The sequence below is a fragment of the Rhineura floridana genome, chromosome 7 (assembly GCF_030035675.1).
Source record: "Rhineura floridana isolate rRhiFlo1 chromosome 7, rRhiFlo1.hap2, whole genome shotgun sequence".
Lineage (NCBI taxonomy): Eukaryota > Metazoa > Chordata > Lepidosauria > Squamata > Rhineuridae > Rhineura > Rhineura floridana.
In genome coordinates, this window is record NC_084486.1 from 110,682,069 (window position 1) to 110,701,606 (window position 19,538).

Genomic DNA, 19,538 nt, shown 5'->3' on the forward strand with positions numbered 1-19,538 from the left:
GCGAGGCAATAATCCACCAGGAGGAATCCAGCTCTCCTTGATAATCCTCGCCCATTTCGCATCCAGCTCTGTCTTCTGTTGCAGCTGTCTCATGGAATGTTGCAGGTTGGCAAACTAAATTGGCAGACCGTGGTTTTATCGAGTTTTGTATGCGATTTCAGATTGTATGCATACAAGAATCCTGGATTATTTCTTTGACTTTTCCCTCCCTTCCCAGCTATGTTGCTTGTGCCCTCCCTGCTATTAGATCTCATAAGGGGGGTAGACCTCGGGGAGGGCTGGCTACTTTAATTTCAGTAGACTGGAATACAACTGTCTCAGAGATCGTTGTGACTCCATCAAATAACATCCTGATTACTAAAATTTCTTGGCCTGCAAATTTTGAAATAATTGTGATCAATGTCTATGTGCCTCCGTTGAGAGCCAAGCACGGGTGCCCCCTGATTTGGTCAGATCTAGACCAAGTACTGACATTCTTGTATCAGCAGTTTCAGGATCCATTAATTTTGCTGACTGGCGACTTTAATGCCAGATTAGGCTTAAATAACTCGGTTATTGGCAATAAATTGGGGCTGTCCTCGGACGACCTTTCTGCCCTCCCCTGTAGAAACTCTAAGGATGCTACCATAAACTCTGCAGGGCGATCTTTCTTTAAACTTGTTTACAAATACCATCTTTTTGTATGCAATGGTTCTTATTTAAAAATTGATTCTGACGTGCATACTTATCTCGGCCCGAGAGGTAGGAGTGTAATTGATTATATGGTCCTCTCCCAACCCCTTATTTCCCATATAAATTTTTTTGGGGTAACATCTAGATCTGAGAGCGACCATATGCCCATACACTCCCTCTTCTCTATTCCCCTGCATTCCATTCCCAGCGCTTTCACCCCGTCTGGGACCCTAACGTCCCAGGGGGGCAGCAGGATTCGTTGGAACGGGAAATTGCATGAGACCATAAACTCCTTTTTAAATCTTCCCTTGATGTCAGAATTGAGAGTCTGCCTTCTGGCCTCATTTGATCCATCTAGCTTGTATGACTCTGTTGTTAAGAAACTAAAGCCCCTGCTGTCTACCACTCAATCTGTCATACCGAAGAATAGCGGCTGGTTTGATAATTGCTGTGTAGTAGCGAAACGCAAGCTAGGCCAGGCCATCAGATCCCTAAGGCAGGTGGACTCGCAAGCAAATTTTATGCCTATTTATCATACAGGCGGTCCTATAAAAAACTTTTAACCACAAAAAAACCCAATTATATTCAGCAACAATGGAGGGAGTTGGGCCTCGCCTCCCTAGAGAAAAATGCGTCCAAATTCTGGGAACTTGTCTCGAAGGGTCTGAAGGGGGAGCGAGCAGCCATCGATAATCAAATAACCTCGGATCAATGGAGCTCGTATTTCTCCACTCTTTATAAAAATAATTTGCCTTGCTCCCAGTCTCCCTTTACCACTTTATCCAGATCCTTACAATTTTGCCCGGAATGGGAACTGGTCTCCCCTGTGGAGGTTGTTCTACTGATCAATTTGGTGCCTGACAATAAGGCCCCTGGAGAGGACATGCTTCCAGGAGAGCTATTTAAGTCGAATCCCGATTGGTGGGCCCCTGTTTTTGCCAAATTGTTCACCTTTATTAATTCTTATGGTGATGTCCCCAAGGGCTGGGGAATTAGTACGGTGATCCCACTTTACAAAAGTGGTGCTAAGTCCGACCCCAAAAATTTCAGGCCGATCAGTCTATTGGACATTGCATCCAAACTTTACACTAAGTATCTTCTAGCGAAATTGGACAGGTGGGCTAATGAGAATGCCATTATTGCACTGGAACAGGCTGGGTTCGTTAAAGGTAAATCTACGATTGATCACTGTTATGTTTTATTTCATCTCATTCAGAAATATGCATTCCATAACAGAAAAGAACTATTTATTGCCTTCGTAGATTTGTCGTCTGCCTTTGATTTGGTAGACAGAGGACGCCTCTGGCAGAAACTTGGCACTACAAATATAGACAAACTGTTACTTCTACTCCTGCAAATTTTGCACTCTGACACATCCCTTAGGGTGAGACTAGGGCTAATGGTCAACTTTCAGAGGCGATCCCTACCTATCGTGGAGTTCGCCAGGGCTGTTTACTAGCCCCCTTTCCTTTTAACTTTTATATAAACAATATCATACAGGAACTTTCAGGCTCAATGTATTTTCCACCCTCAATTTTATCTGTTAAACTTTCTGTTTTACTTTATGCCGACGATCTGGCCCTCATCTCAACCACTCAAGTTTGAATGAGGAGGCTGTTACACAGCCTGGGCCTATTTTGTGCTAAGGAACGTCTCCTCATTAATTACTCCAAGACGAAAGTGGTAGTGTTTGGGAAAAAACGAACCAAACACGTCTGGAGACTTAATAACAAGATTATACAACAGCAACGGAGTTACCGTTACCTGGGCCTTAATTTTACTTCCAATTTGTCCTGGAATTCCCATCTTGACTCTGTCAGGCTGAAGGCTGCCCATTCTATACATCAGCTATGCCGCTTTTTCACCCGCAAGGGAGGTAGTTTGGTTCCCCCTGCCTTGGAAATCTTTCGCAGGAAGATAATTCCACAGCTCTTATATGGGGCAGAGATCTGGGGTTATGGCAACATCTCTTCTCTTGAAAAAGTTCAGAATGCTTACCTCAGGTTTATTTTGGCTACCCCCCGTGGCACCCCAGTTTCTCTATTAAGGTTAGAGACTGGCTCACACCCAATAGAATCACTGGCTCATGCCGCTTTGGCTTCCTACTGGTTGCGGCTTGCCGGCATGGATGATTCCTGTCTACCTAAAAAGTGTTTTCTCGAACAACTCCAATCATCTTATCACTCTACTTGGTTAAATCGAACCAAATCTAAATTGGCCGCTTACGGGATCTCCATAGCCCTTTTACTTTCACACCTTTCTTTGAGGGCAAAAAAACTGCTGAAGGACAGGATCTTTTTATATGCCCAAAGATGGACGCTTTATTCAGCTTCCCAAAAGTCCTTCTCCTTATGGTACCCTTGGTACAAGACGACATTTAGTATGGAGTCATATTTTTCCTTCCTTTCTGTTCCATCGTTGAGGAGGTCTTTTACTGCCTTACGCCTCCAAACCATGCCCTCGGCTGTCCTTGAAGGTCGTTATGCTAACATTCCCCACCACTCTCGAGTTTGTATATGTCATTCGGGTGAGGTGGAGGATGTGGCCCATTACCTTCTGAGATGCCCTCTTTATAAAGATCCCAGGTCTAAAATTTTATTTCCCATAATCCACCCTATGTCGGATAGGCCTGTGCCGGAACTAATATCCATTCTTCTGGCCGGTACGGATACTCATATAACATTTCGGGTCGCCAACTTTGCTTTGGGTGCCAGGAAGATCAGGGCTAATTATGTAAAACAATTAGAGTCGGTTTGATATTGTTTTCGTTGATTTAAATTTACATGCATATGCATACGTCTACTAACGTAGGTTTTTATGTATGAATGTATATATTTATTTTTGGATGTTTTTGGTGTATTCTGTAGTGTTTCATGTATTTTATGCATTTTTGGTTTTTTGCGGTGGCTAATGGCTTTGAGCAATAAAGGTTATTACTTACTTACTTACTTACTTACTCTGCAAAATGGATGAATTGGGATTAAAATGGAAAATGTGGTTCAATGTAAGCAAGTGTACGTAATGCACATTGTGGCAAAAAAAAATCCCAACTTCACATATTTGGTTATTATATGCCTTCAAGTCGATTACGACTTATGGCGACCCTATGAGTCAGCGACCTCCAATAGCATCTGTTATCAACCACCCTGTTCAGATCTTGTAAGTCATTCATTTATTCATTCATTGGCGATCACTCATGGCTGAGTAAGATTGTCTTCCAAGATAAGGTCTTTAACAGTGGGTCCGTAAGTGACTGTGGTGGCCAATTCTGGATCCACACAGCCTGCCACAGTGAGGATATAGGTTTCCAGATGGAAGGTGGTCGCGATGAGGATTTGTTTGATGTGCCTTCCGCTTAGCTCGTTTGTCCCGTTTGCCCTGTATTTGTGCTTCTTCAAAGTCCACAGCACCTTTGATAATAGCCGACCTCCATTTGGGACGTTCATGGGCCAAGACTTCCCAGTTGTCAATGTTCATTTACATGTTTTTAGATTCACTTTAAGAACATCTTTAAACCTCTTTTGCTGTCCATCGATGTTCCGTTTCCATCCTTAAGTTGGGAGTAAAGTAGCTGTTTTGGAAGATAGTGATTAGGCATTCGAACAACATGGTCGGTCCAGTAAAGTTGATGTTGAAGGATCATTGTTTCAATGCTGGTAGTCTTGGCTTCTCCAAAACACTAACATTAGTCCCTCTGTCTTCCCAAGTAATTTGCAGAATTTTCTGGAGACAGCACTGGTGGAATCTTTCAAGAAGTTGGGAGTAGCGTTTATAAATGGTCCATGTTTCACAGGCATACAGTAAGGTCGGTAGTACAATGGCTTTGTAAATAAGCACCTTGGTCTCCCTGCAAATATCCCGATCCTCGAACACTCTACGCTTCATTCGGGAGAATGCGGCACTCGCAGAGCTCAGACGGTGTTGAATTTCAGCATCGATGTCAGCTTTTACAGAGAGATGGCTGCTGAGATGGGGGAAGTGATCAACGTTCTCCAATGTCACACCATTAAGCTGGATCGATGGTGCTACAGAGGGACTAGTTTGCACCTGTTGATGAAGCACTTTGCTTTTTTTAATATTAAGTGAGAGCCCAAGCTTTCCATATGCTTCTGAAAAGACATTTAGGATAGTTTGAAGATCTTTCTCTGAATGTGCAGAGACTACATTATCATCAGCATACTGAAGTTCTACAACAGAAGTAGACATTACCTTACTGTTTGCTTTCAGACTACTGAGATTAAAAAGCTTTCCATCTATTCGATATATGATTTCCACACCAGTAGGAAGTTTCCCCTCAATAAGATGTAGAATCATAGCAATGAAAATAGCAAATAAGGTAGGAGCAATGACGCATCCCTGTTTTATGCCTTATCCGACTCTGAATGGATCACTCTGAAAGCCATTGTTGTCCAAAATTGTTGCTGTCATGTTGTCATGAAGGTTGTCATGTTGTCTTGTAAGTATACACACTGCCAATATCATAGTGCTGTTATATAATCTGGTCACTGGACCTCAAAAAAGATACTGTAGAGCTGGAAAAGATAGAGAAAACTACAAAGTTCAAGGAGCTAGAGAAACTCACCAATGAGGAAAGGTTACAACATTTGGGGCTTTTTAGTTTAGAAAAAAGGCAAGAATTGAGGGATTATGCACAGTGTGGAAAAAGTGGATACTGAGATGTTGCCTGTCCTTGTGACTTATACACAGAAGAGAGGAGGAGAAAGAGTACCATCGATACGGCCGCTCCGGCTGCTCCGGAAGAACAGGATTGTGAAGGGAGTAGGGCAATGAAGCACTTTGACATCCTTATGTGGACTTGTCTGGGGGTGGAGGATTCTGCTTGAGTCCCAGGCGGGAGGGGGACATGTGCATATCAGAGAGGGTTCCTGTGGGGAGGGTGGGAAGCCACGATATTAAGAGGCTAGGCGGCAGATGCTGGAGGGGTGTGAGGGGCAGGCCATGCCAGTTTCGGGGAACAAGGGATAGATGCATAATATCCATCCCCTGTTCCGGGCCTGCTCACCACCAGAAGGTAACTGGCGGATGTACGACTCCATCCAACCTTCGACTGCTGTTGTGTAACGCCAGGTCTGTGGTACAGAAAACATCGCTCATCCATGACACAATCATGGATGAGAACGCAGACCTGATGTGTATTATGGAAACCTGGCTGGATGAGGCCTCAGCTCCTGTGCTTGAGGCCATGTGTCCAGCCAGTTTCCAGTACGCGCAGCAGCCGAGGATGGGTAGGCGGGGAGGGGGAGTGGCAGTTATCTACCGGGGGTCCTTGAGCTTTGCCAGACTCCTTCTCCACGAGACCAAGTTTGCTGACTGCATGTACTGTAGGTTGGGCCCTAAGGGCAGTTTAGGGATTCTGCTTGTGTACTGCCCACCCCGCTGCACAGTTGGCTCCCTGACCGAGGTGCTCGAGGTTGTCTTGGGCGTGCGGGTTCTCTCCCCCAACCTTTTGGTTTTGGGGGACTTTAACCTGCATGCCGAGGTGGCTCTCATAGGAGCTCCTCGGGATTTCATGGAAACCATGACTTCCTGGGAACTGCACCTTAGTAATTCTGGGCCCACCCATGTAGCCGGTCATGCTCTTGACCTTGTATTTGTCTCGGGAGGGGGAGGAAGTGCTCTGAAAATGGGGGCTGTTTCTTCGAACCCCGTGTCATGGTCAGATCACTATCTGGTGAACATGGACCTCTCATTGCCGCACACCCTCCGCAGGGGAAAGGGACCTATTAGGATGGTCCGTCCAAGACGCCTGATGGAGCCAAAGGGATTCCTGAATGCGCTGAGAGATTTGGAGCCGTCAGAAGGTCGCCCGGTCGAAACCCTGGTGGCAGAGTGGAATAGGAAGATCACCAGGGCAATAGACTGGGTGGCTCCGAAACGTCCTCTCCCCCTGAATAGAACTCAGATTGCACCCTGGTATACACCACGCTTACGGGGTCTGAGGCAGGAGGTGAGACAACTACAGCGCCGGTGGCGGAAATCTCGCTCTGAAGATGATCGGACACTGGTTAGAGCAGCAATAGCTGCCTACCAAGTAGCAACAAAGGCAACAAAGAGGGATTTCTTTGCTGCCTCTATTGCATCTGCAGAGTGTTGTCCCAGGAGGTTGTTCCAAGTGGTCCGAAGCCTGGTCGGTCCAGTTGCGCAGGAACCCATGGAGCATTCTAAACCCTCCTGTGACACATTTGCCAAACACTTTGCTGATAAAATCGAGCGCCTGAAGAGCACGATTCCGTACGCCGTGGATACAGAAAGTGGGCCAGAGCTGGCCAGTTGCATCCCGGTCCGGTGGGATCGGTTTTAGCCTTTTCCCTCTGAGGAAGTGGACAAGGTGCTCTCTACTGTGAGGCCGACCACCTGTCTGTTTGATCCTTGCCCCACATGGCTCATTGTGGGCTACAAAGAGAGACTGAGCAAAGGGATCAAGGCAGTGGTAAATGCTTCCTTGGAAGAGGGTGCAATGCCATCTGCCCTCAAGGAGGCGGTAATAAAGCCCATCTTGAAAAAGCCCTCCTTGGATCCCCAAGAGTTGAACAACTTTCGCCCAGTCTCTAATTTACCATTTTTGGGCAAGGTGATCAAGCGAGTGGTGGCCAAACAGTTACAGAAACACTTGGATGAAGCAGATTATTTAGATCCATCCCAATCGGGCTTCAGGACTGGACATGGAACTGAAACAGCCTTGGTCGCTCTGGTGGATGATTTGAGGAGGGCGTTGGATAGGGGAGAACATTCATTCCTCATCCTCCTGGATCTCTCAGCGGCTTTCGATACCATTGACCATGGTATCCTCTTGGATCGCCTGGAGGGAATAGGAGTAGGGGGCACTGTTTTACGGTGGTTCCGTTCCTATCTCTCAGACAGGCACCAATGGGTGGCATTGGGAGATGAGGTTTCAGACCCTTGGCCTCTGAATTGTGGTGTGCCACAGGGTTCTATCCTCTCTCCCATGCTATTTAACATCTATGTAAAGCCGCTGGGGGCCATCATCAGGAGATTTGGGTTGCAGTGTCACCAATATGCGGATGACACTCAGCTCTATCTCTCATTTAAGTCCTCACCAGAGTTGGCTGTGGATACTATTTCCAAGTGCCTGGAGTCCGTAAGTGAATGGATGGGAGGTAATAGGCTGAAACTGAACCCCGACAAGACCGAGGTACTGCTTGTGGGAGACAAGAGAAGGTTAGGAGATATTGACCTGGTGTTAAATGGGGTAAGATTGCCCCTGAAGGACCAGGTTTGCAGCCTCGGGGTCACTCTTGACTCCCAGCTGTCCATGGAGGCTCAGGTTTTGGCAGTGAGCCGGGCAGCTTGATATCAATTACATCTGATACAGAGGCTGCGACCCTACCTTCCTGTCCATCTGCTCCCATGGGTGGTACATGCCCTGGTCTCCTCTCGCTTAGACTACTGTAATGCGCTCTACGTTGGGTTACCCTTGAAGACGGTCCGGAAACTACAGCTGGTATAGAATGCGGCGGCACGGTTGATTAAGAACAGCCGCCGCCGTGATCACATCACTCCAGTGCTAGCAGACCTGCACTGGTTACCAGTTGTTTACCGGGCCCAATTCAAGGTGTTGGTGTTAACCTTTAAAGCCCTACACGGTTTCGGTCCAGTTTATCTAAAGGAGCGCCTCCAGCATCACCAAATATGCCACCTGACGAGATCAGCCTCACAAGACCTTCTCTCGGTCCCACTAGTTAAAACAGCTAGGCTAGTGCAGACCAGAGAGAGGGCATTCTCGATTGTGGCCCCCACCCTCTGGAATTCTCTGCCATATGACCTTCGCCATGCCCCCTCCCTGGCAGGTTTCCGCCGAGAATTGAAAACTTGGCTGTTTAGGCGGGCCTACGGGACTCCTGGGTAATCTAGTTTTATTTTGTAAAGATGCGGGTGGGTTTGATTAATTAGAGGTTGATGTTGTAATTGTATTTATATGTTGTATCTAAATTTTTATGTACGCCGCCTAGAGTGGCCGTTAATTCGGCCAGATAGGTGGCTTAGAAATAAAATTTTATTATTACCGTATTATTATTATTATTATTTTAGAACCAATGAGACTGAGGGCACATCTACACAGGGTTTTATTGTGTTTCTGGTGCTACTCACATCCCCTTTTAATTCGCATGGTTCACATGACATTACTGGCAAACAAGGTCTCACGCAGTTTCCCCCCTGTAAATCCATACTAACCCAATCCTCTGATAATCTGAAAAGGGACAGAAAAACGTCTTCATTCTGTATCTCTAGGGCTTGCAGATACTTGCTCCAATTCTTTTAGATGGCTGTGTCAATCTCCACACCCACTCCATCCTCCTCCCTTCGTTCATTTTATTTCCTGCAATTTACAGCTGTTCTCCCCCGTTCTGCAATGCTTTTTTATGTTGCTGCAAAAGGTGCCTTATTTTTCTTTCCCCCCTAACTTGTGCACAAAAGCATAACACTGTTCAAACAAAGATTTGTATTTCAGCTGTATTGTACCAGTGAAAATACAAATAATCTGGGTTTTGTTTTGTTTTTAATGAAACTTACTGGTAGAACAAACTGAGCATTCTCGGTTGCCAGGTAACCAGAGGGAGTGGAAATGTTAAATTAGAGGGTGTGGTCTTTAGAAAACAGCATGATTGATGCTTCCCCTCAAATGTGACTGGAAAACACCGTGTTTGCAACTGGCATTGAGCCCTTATTGTGGATGGTGCAAACAGAAAACGGAGGAAAAACAGCATCTTTAGCATGAAGTTATGCTCCCATGTGGATAAGCCCTGAATGTTAGAAAAGGACAGACAAAAGGAAGTACTTGACACAGTGCATACATAAAACTATACAATTTGCTACCTCAAGTGATGGCCACCAGCTTGGATGGTTTCAAAACAGGATTAGAAAAGTTAGTGCTATCAATGGTGTACTACCTCCAGTACTGGAGATATTATTCGAACACCAGTTGCTAGGGAATATGAGTGGGATGAGATGACTACTGATGCATTAAGTCCTGCATGTCAGCTTCTTAGAGGCATCTGACTGGCCACAGTGAAAACAGGAAGCTAGACATGATGAGACTTTTGTCTGATCTAGCAGGGCTCTTCTTATGGTCTTAATACAGTTATTAACACATAAGTCTGAATTTAAGGCTATGTGCTGTACATATTGAATAATTTGTTTCCAGTGCATCTCTCAGCTTTTGCCTCTATTAGCACAACTCAGGCTCAGAAACAGGAGAATCTGTGGTAAGTAACACTGCATTGTTAAATCTAATGGAGAATTGTAATTTTATTAATCAAATCTTCCACCAATTTTCCCCTCAGCGTTTAAGATGTGACAGTAAATTACACAGTCAGAGAATTTATCTGTGAATAGATTGGGGGGGGTGAGGAAAATTGAGGCTAATATAATCTAACTTGTGCCACTTCGCAAACATATATATATATATATATATATATAATAATAATAATAATAATATATGCTTCTTAACTCTTAATTCTTTTGGCCTTTTGTTTATCCTCCTAGAGCAGCCTTTCCCAACCAGTGTGCCTCCAGATGTTGTTGGATCACAATTCCCATCTTTCATGACCACTGGCAATGCTGGCTGAGGCTGATGGGAGTTGTGGTCCAACAACATCTGGAGGCACACTGGTTGGGAAAGGCTGTCCTAGAGAAACAGATCCAGTGTCAGTGAGGTTACTGAATACAAACATATATGAAACATGAATAGGGGCAGGGCATACCCACAGATTTAGCAGAGTATCGAGCATTGATTCAGATTACCAGACCTTTTATTGCAGCTGTTTCTGGCTTCTGTTAAAGACACCTGTATAGTACCTGTATTGTCTTCACATCCACACCATACATTTAAAGCACATGGCTTCCCCCAAAGAATCCTGGGAACTGCAGTTGCCCTGCATAGAGCTATAATTTCCTACACCCTTAACAAACTACATGGCTGGCCCATGACATATTGCTGCTTGAGGTGACGGACAAATTGACACCCATTAGGGATGGAGGAGAAATTTGATTCTGTTCAGATTTAAAACAGAAACTATCAGATTTGCACTTTCTGAAACAATGAAAACTGAAACAATCATCCTTTAAATTTCACACTTACCCAAATTTTGCAGTGCAGATCCCCAGCCCACCAATGTTCACAAAAATATATATATTAGGGGGAAATGTGCATAAAAATGAATATATTGGTAAAAAATAACATACAAACGTGCATTATATAAGGAGAAAGTGCATGCAAAAATGTGTTCATTAGTCAAAACTGGACACAAAAATGTGCTTATTAGGAGAAATTCATGCTAAAATACTAGTTTTTCATGAGGTTTTTTTTTTTAAAAAAAAGGCACGTTGCTGCAGAAATATGGAGAACTGAATTTAAGATTGGGAAAATGAGAAACCGAGAGAATCAAAATTGACGGGTCCTTCTATCCCCAATGCCCACCTAACTCTATTTCACATACAGGACTGAACTAGCAGCTGCATCTTACTTCAACAGCAGCAATGAGACAATGTGCTCTTCTGCATCTCTGGGCAGCTGGCTAGCTTAGGGTCGCATTGCTCCGTCCTCCTGGTCACTGCCACTGCCCCCCCCCCGGTGTCTGTTGCCTGAGGCAGCTGCCTCTGTTTTACTAATGGCACGGTCAATCCTGCATGGTAACAAAATTCGGGGGCAATGGGAATTCATAGAGAAAATGGCAGAATGGAAAGGGCTAAACACTCCCTGCTTTGCTTTCCGTAATCAAATGAGCAACCCTCCCCTCCAAAAATGCAGGTTACTCCCAAATACAGAGCAAATTAGTAAGATATTTGTTAGTAAAAAGATAAAGTACACAATTATGCCAATAGTTAAGGCCCCCATCAAGTTCCCATTCATGGACTTGTCAACTCCCACAATCACATTTTTATATTTTACACATCCACATGTGCACACACAGAGCCCTTTTTGTTCTGGGCTGGCTGTATCAAGAACCTCTTCGTAAGAATCCAGCAAAATGTGAGACAAACATTAAACAGTCTATTATAAACAGGTATAATCAATTTCTCATATACTGTTCTGTGTGCACAGTCTGAACTTCAGAGCCTCCCTCTTTGCCCTTAGGCTAGAAAAATTTCTGCTGCAGGCTACAAGCCTTGCCAGGGAGATTTATAGATAAGCTTTTCAATAAGCCTGTTTTGTTACCATCACCTGGATAAAGCCTGAATCAATGGTCAAGTTTCAAAAGACAAGAAAACCCCAGGGTGATATAAAGGATTCTGTCCTTCTACACTATATTCATAAATACTTTTCATAAGATTGCAGACACAGAGGTGCAAAACCTTTCTGAGAAGCTTTTCTGAAATTCCTCTTACCTATCAGCCAGCTAGACTTTTCTCTAGAATTCTGGAGGCTCCAGTGCAATTTCACCCAGTTTCTCCAGGTATTCATTGCAGCGGTTTTAATTTGCTTATCAAAATGAATGAATGAATGAATGGAACTCTTCATTTACATCCTCGGCAAATGGAAATAAAGAAGAGGGCCTGCCATTTTATTGCAACATAAAGCATCCTGCAGGACACAAAAATAATGCAGGGGGAGAAAACTAGGCACTTGCCAGACAACCAGCAAGAGAATCCAAGTATTGGACATCACCAAATGGTCAATATAGGAATCAAATTGATTATATAATTTGTAGCAGAATATAGAAAAGTTCCATACTTTCTACGAAAACAAGACCAGGAGCAGATTGTGGTACAGATCATGAACTAGTCATATCGAAAATCAGAGTAAAGCTAAAGAAGAGGAACAAAGCAATCATAATGCCAAAAAAACCCAATTTAAATAACATCCCAGAATAATATAAAGATCAAATAAGGAACAGGTTTGAGGCTTTAAACGTAGTTGACAGAGAACCAGAAGAACTATGAAGTCAGAGACATGATCAGGAAAGAATGCAAAAAGACAATACCTCTCATTAAAAAGAGAGAAAGACCTCAATGGATGACTGACAAAACTCTTAAAATGGTTAAAGAAAGAAGGAAAGCAAAAGGAGATGGAAACATGGTTAGAACCCTAAATGCAATAATACAGTGACTAGTACATAAGGACAAAGAGAACTAATACAATAGTTATTGTATAGAAATAGAAGAGGACAACCAAAAGGGTAGAACAAGAGCCCTATTCCAAAAGATTAGAGAAATGAAAGGGAAATTTAAACCAAGAGTAGGGATGTTGAATAATCAATGGGAACACACTGACTGACTGAGATAGTATAAAAGGAAGATGGAAGCAATAGACTGAACAACTCTATAAAAGAGATGCCAGGATGACAAATTCATTCATGGAGGAACCGTATGATGAACCAGAAATTTTAGAATGTGAGGTGAAAGCTGCTCTTAAAATACTTGGGAGAAACAAATCACCAGGAACAGATGGCATACCAATAGAGTTGCTACAAGCTACTGAGACTGAATCTGTCCAAAACTTGACAAAAATTTGTCAACAAATATGGAAAAGAAAACAATGGCCCACAGACTGGAAGCGTTCCATATATATCCCACTTCCAAAGAAAGGGGATCCCAGGGAATGCAGTAATTATCAAACTATTGCTTTAATATCCCATGCAAGTAAACTAATGCTCAAGATTCTACAACAAAGGCTCTTACCATATATGGAGCGAGAAGTACCAGATGTCCAAGCTGGATTTAGAAAGGGAAAAGGTACCAGAGATCATATTGCGAACATACATCGGATAATGGAACAGACCAAGGAATTTCAGAAGAAAATCACCCTGTGCTTTATAGACTACAGCAAAGCCGTTGACTGTGTACATCATGAAAAACTATGGAATGCTTTAAAAGAAATGGGGGTGCCACAGCACCTGATTGTCCTGATGTGCAACCTATACTCTGGACAAGAGGCTACTGTAAAGACAGAATATGGAGAAACCGATTGGTTCCTCATCAGAAAGGGTTTGAGACGGGTGTATTTTATCACCCTATTTGTTTAATCTATATGCAGAACATATCATACGGAAAGCAAGATTGGACCAAGATGAAGGAGGTGCGAAAATTGGAGGGAGAAATATCAATAATTTAAAATATGCAGACAATACCATACTATTAGCAGAAACCAGTAATGATTTGAAACGAATGCTGATGAAAGTTCAAGAGGAAAGCACAAAAGCAGGACTACAGCTGAACGTCAAGGAGACAAAAGTAATGACAACAGAAAAGTTATCTAACTTTAAAGTTGACAATGAGGACATTGAACTTGTCAGGGATTATCAATATCTCGGCACAGTCATTAACCAAAATGGAGACAATAGTCAAGAAATCAGAAGAAGGCTAGGACTGGGGAGGGCAGCTATGAGAGAACTAGAAAAGGTCCTCAAATGTAAAGATGTATCACTGAACACTAAAGTCAGGATCATTCAGACCATGGTATTCCCGATCTTTATGTCTGGATGTGAAAGTTGGAGAGTGAAAAAAGCGGCTAAGAGAAAAATCAACTCATTTGAAATGTGGTGTTGGAGGAGAGCTTTGCGCATACCATGGACTGTGAAAAAGACAAATAGTGTCAGAACAAATTAAACCAGAACTATCACTAGAAGCTAAAATGAGGAAACAGGTTATCATACTTTGGACACATCATGAGAAGACATGATTCACTAGAAAAGACAATAATGCTGTGAAAAACAGAAGGGAGTCAAAAGAGAGGAAGGCCAAACAAGAGATGGAGCCACAGACCTGAACTTACAAGATCTGAACAGGGTGGTTTATAACAGATGCTATTGGAGGTTGCTGATTCATAGGGTCGCTGTAAGTCATAATCAATTTGAAGGCATACAGCAACAACAACAAGCTTTCATGAACTTTTTAAAAAAGCAGTCTTAAATAGATGCATACTTAATAAGAATCAAATGATACTTTACCAGCCCAGAACATAATGATCTGAGATTTCACTAAGCAGTAATATATTGTCTAAAAGCAGTATATACTCGTGAATAGAGGTGGAAGAGAAATTTGATTTGGTTTGTATTTACGGCTGATTCACACAGAGGTTTAATATGAGTCTGGTGCTACTCACAACCCCTTTTAATCCTCATCATTCACATGACGTTGCAGGCAATCAGCTGCTACAACACAGTTTTCCCCTTTAAATCTGTATCAACCTAAGCCAATTATCCGAAAAGGGAAGGAAAAAATATCTCCACTGCGTATCTCTAGTGCTTGCTGTGCTCCGATGCTTTTAGGTGGGTGTGTCAATCATCCCCCTCTCCACGCCCACTCCCACCTCCTCCTGCTGGCTCCCGTTCTGCAAGCCTGCTGCAAACTGTGCTTTATTTTCTTTCCCCCCTAACTTGTGCAAAAAAGCATAACACTGTTCAAACAAATATCTGTATTTCAGCTGGATTGTAGCAGTGAAAATACAAATAATCACACTTCAGGGTTTTTTTTAATGAAACTTACTCTGGAACAAACTGAGCATACTCGGCTGCTAAGGTAACCAGAAGAAGTGGTATTTTGCCCTTAAGAGGGTGTGGTCATTAGAAAGCTGTGTGATTGATGCTTTCCCTTCAGTGTGAATGGAAAACAGCAATTGGAAGGTAGGAAGTGTGAATCTTGCAAGTTTAACACCATGGCAAAAGCTTCCTCTTTAATACGAAACAGCTCCCATGTGAATCAGCCCTTAAAGGCGAGCCTACCTCTTTTAGAATATGCAAACAGAAACAAAGCCATCCCACTGAAACATGCTCTACTACGAATTTTGCAATGTGTTCTCCAGTCAAGTTGTGTGTACAAAAATGCATATGCTGGGCAATGTGTGCATAACAATCCATATATTAGTAAAAGTAACATACAAAATGCATACATATATTAGGGGAAATTGCTTTGCAAAACTGTATATATTATGCAAAATTGCAAACAAATCCAGGTATATTAGGAAAATTTCACACTAAAATGCTGATTAATTTCATGAGGACCTTTTTTCTTTAATAGCAAACTGATGTGGAAATATGAAGAACTGAATTTAAGATTGGAAAATGTGAAACTGAAAGCAACTGAAACTGACAGATTTGCCAATCCCTAGTCATGAACAGCAAAAGGAAAAATACCAAAGGGTTCTGGATGATGAATTGTTCAGTGAAGGCTTTTCTCTTTACTACTGGTTCTGTACAGTAGTGTGGTGGCAAATTCAGAAGTGCAGGGTCCCTTCATGATAATCACAGTCATACCCCCTCCTCCCTTTTTTGGCTGCTGGGTAGAGAATGAGACCCTTGTTAATGCCTTCTCCCACAACAACAAATGCCCCTAGGAGCCAATAAGCATGAAAGAGGAGAGTGTTAGGCTGACTCGCCTCCTTTCACTCTGATTGGCTCCAATCAGCAGGAAAGGACAAGAAAACACATTAGAAGACTCTTGGGGACTAACACACTCCCTTTTCATGCTGCTTGGTTCATAGGATGCTGGAGATATTGGCACCCTGCTCCCAAAAAAGTAAAGGGTAAGACACACACCCTCAAGACCCCAGACAATGACATCCCCTGGCTCTGTATTCAAATAATGAGAACTCAGCACTTGACCACCTTGCACTTGACTCCCCTAAGAAAGCCTCCAGCTAAAGAGCACCCTCCATTTCTGCCCTGAATTTCAAAACTTTAAAATGAAAACAAACTCTGCCCATAGGTCTAGAGCTCCTTTGTATATTGGCACCAATAGTTTTCTCTTACTCTTCTTAGCGCAGGGGTAACCAACATGGTACTGTTCAGATGTTGGTGGACCCCAAATCCCAGAATTCCTGACCACTGGCCATGCTGGCTGGGGGTGATGGGAGTCCAACAACATCTGGAGGGCACCATGTTGGCTACCCCTATCTTAGCTTGTGTCTTCTAAAGTTTCTAAAGACCACATCACTCTGGGGTTTTTTTTCATGTAGTTACCCATGCTGTATTCTCAAGTCCCTTGGCTGGCCACAGAACTTCTGGCTTTTTCTCTGCTTTCTTCAGATGATAAAGTAGTTAACTTCTCTCCTTTCTTTTACTTCTAGCCAGTGCATCTCCTGGGTTTCAGATATTTCAAAAACCAGACGGAGTCCAGTCTTCTCAGATACGGCTTATTCCAGATCTTGTTTCCATCTTGCTGCAAGATTCCTCTCCGCATTTCTCATTGTACTGGCTGTCCTTGTAATTTAAATCTTGTGATTCATTTTATTCTGCTATACAGTACTTTTGGTGTGGTCTCTTTCAAGCCTTGTTCTTGTTACTCCAGTCTTTCAACTTTGAAAGCTGCCAGCTCCTTGAAAAACTGGCTTCATTTCAGCATCCTCCTCTTAAGGGAAATGAAAAACATCTTTAATTCTGGTATATTGTTTACAAAGTGCTTTCCGTTCTTTGTTAGTCGGGGTGGGGTGGGGTGGGTTCAGGGATGGATGGATGATGGGACTTTTGGCCAGTTTTAAAACCCTGGCTAGATATAAGAACATAAGAAGAGCCTGCTGAATCAGGCCAGTGGCCCATCTAGTCCAGCATCCTGTTCTCAGAGTGGCCTGGGGGAAGCCCGCAAGCAGGACCCGAGTGCAAGAACACTCTCCCCTCCTGAGGCTTCCGGCAACTGGTTTTCAGAAGCATGCTGCCTCTGACTAGGGTGGCAGAGCACAGCCATCATGGCTAGTAGCCATTGATAGCCCTGTCCTCCATGAATTTGTCTAATCTTCTTTTAAAGCCATCCAAGCTGGTGGCCATTACTGCGTCTTGTGGGAGCAAATTCCATAGTTTAACTATGCGCTGAGTAAAGAAGTATTTCCTTTTGTCTGTCCTGAATCTTCCAACATTCTCTTCTTTGGATGTCCACGAGTTCTAGTATTATGAGAGAGGGACAAAAACTTTTCTCTATCCACTTTCTCAATGCCATGCATAATTTTATACACTTCTATCATGTCTCCTCTGACCCACCTTTTCTGTAAACTAAAAAGCCCCAAATGCTGCAACCTTTCCTCGTAAGGGAGTTGCTCCATCCCCTTGATCATTCTGGTTGCCCTCTTCTGAACCTTTTCCAACTCTATAATATCCTTTTTGAGATGCTGTGTGATACCGTTTGACTTATTAAACTGGAACTGTGGCCTGGTTATGATGTAAACTCTTCCACTATGAGGTTGCTTTAGGCATGGATTCTCATGAGCAAAACATGTGGGAAAGGCTATGGTGAACTTAAATAGCCATGTAAATGTTTCAGGAAAGATCTATTGTGTGAGGTGTATATCCCAGCCCTGCAGTTAATGGGCGCCATGTGCAGCAGCATATTTTGCTGTTTGAAAAAGTAACTGCATGAGTGTTTGCATTGTTTTCTATGCTGTCATGTGATTACCTTTACAGTATGTTTCACATACTTTTACTAGATATATATATAGTACTTTTAGAGTGCTATCATATGCTCCCTGGAAGGTGCCTGGGGAGGGGCACAAAATTTTGCAGATTTCCCTCTCCACAAGACCCCAGAAACCTCTTCCCAGCTGCTGTGCAAAAGTCTGCCACCCCGCTGTTGGTGCTCCAATGGGGGAGAGAGGGCAAAAGGGAGATACTCTAGAGATGTACTGGTGTGAATATGGGGAAGATTTGGATCTGTTGGATCCCAAACCCTCCTGTTCTCCCAACATGCACCTGGAATGGAGGATGTGTCTAATGTCTTTGGGCTTATCCAAATGAAAGCATTACTTTGTACTAAAGACACTGTTTTTACCTCCATTTTCTATTTGCACCGTCCACAGTAAGAGCTCAATGCCAGCTACAAACACTGTTTTCTATTCACACTGAGGGGAAGGATCAATCATGCAGTTTCCTAATGACCACACCCTCTAATTGAACATTTCTTCTCCCTTTGGTTGCTTGGCAACTGAGCATACTCAGTTTGTTCTACCAGCTGCAGTAGGTTCCATTTTTTTAAAACAACAACAACCTAGAAGTGCAATTATTTGTATTTTCACTGGTACAATACAGCTGAAATATAAATCTTTCTTTGAGCAGTGTTATGCTTTTGTGCACAAGTTAGGAGAAAAAGAAAAATAATGACACCATTTGCAGCAACATAAAAAAGGCCAGCAAAATGGAGAAGAGCAGCCTGAAGTTGCTCGTCAGTCCACAGGAAATGAAATGAAAAAAAGGAGGAGATCGTGGGCATGGAGAGAACGGTTGACACATCCATCTAAAAGCTTTGGAGCAAAGCATCTGCAAGGAGGAATGCCGTGGAGATGGTTTTTCCTCCACTTTTCATATTATCAGTGGATTGGATTAGTACAGATTTACAGGAGGAAAACTGCATGATAGCTTCTGTTTGCTGGTAACATCATGTGAACCAAGCAAATTAAAAGGAGATGTGAGTAGCACCAAACACACAGTAAACCACCGGGTAGATGAGCCCTTTATTTAAAAAGGAAGAAGAAAAGAAAAAAAGTCTCCTTCTGTCCTGTTGGCATGAGCCTGGCAGGGCTCTGGATTTGGCAATTGCTCACCTCAAACTCTCCCTCCCCCAATTCTGTAAGATTGTTCTGCCCAAGGACATTATTTGAAAAGAAAAGTAGGTTACAAATACTTGACTTAAATTCCCTCAGGCTGGTGGTTGTTTTTTTTTAGCATTTGCACAGTGAATGCATATCAGCTCAAGAAGACAAATGTCCTGATCCATCTTCTCTCCCTCTCCCCTCATATCAAATGCCTACAAAATAAATTAAGCATTCCTTTCTCTACTGTGGCTGCAAACACGTGGCATTTTATTCTAGAATCAATAGAGACTAAGCACATGTCTTTTCTCCACAGTCCACACATAATCTAGATCATCTGCATATTTTTCACCCCTGAAAAGTGCTTCTTGTGCTG

General features: G+C 43.1%; 1 protein-coding gene across 5 annotated transcripts in view; it reads right to left on the reverse strand.

Moving 5' to 3' along the window:
* Positions 1-19,538, reverse strand: part of SLC19A3 (solute carrier family 19 member 3) — a 62,673-nt gene that overhangs the window by 18,119 nt on the left and 25,016 nt on the right. The window contains exon 1 of one of the 5 annotated variants that reach the window (XM_061636857.1): positions 16,611-16,920. The exons of the other annotated variants lie outside the window; for them this stretch is intronic. Within the exon in view, the coding sequence (XP_061492841.1) occupies positions 16,611-16,614 (4 nt within the window). The 5' untranslated portion in view covers positions 16,615-16,920. Of the gene's footprint in view, positions 1-16,610; positions 16,921-19,538 lie in introns of those variants that run through there. 5 annotated transcript variants of the gene reach the window in all.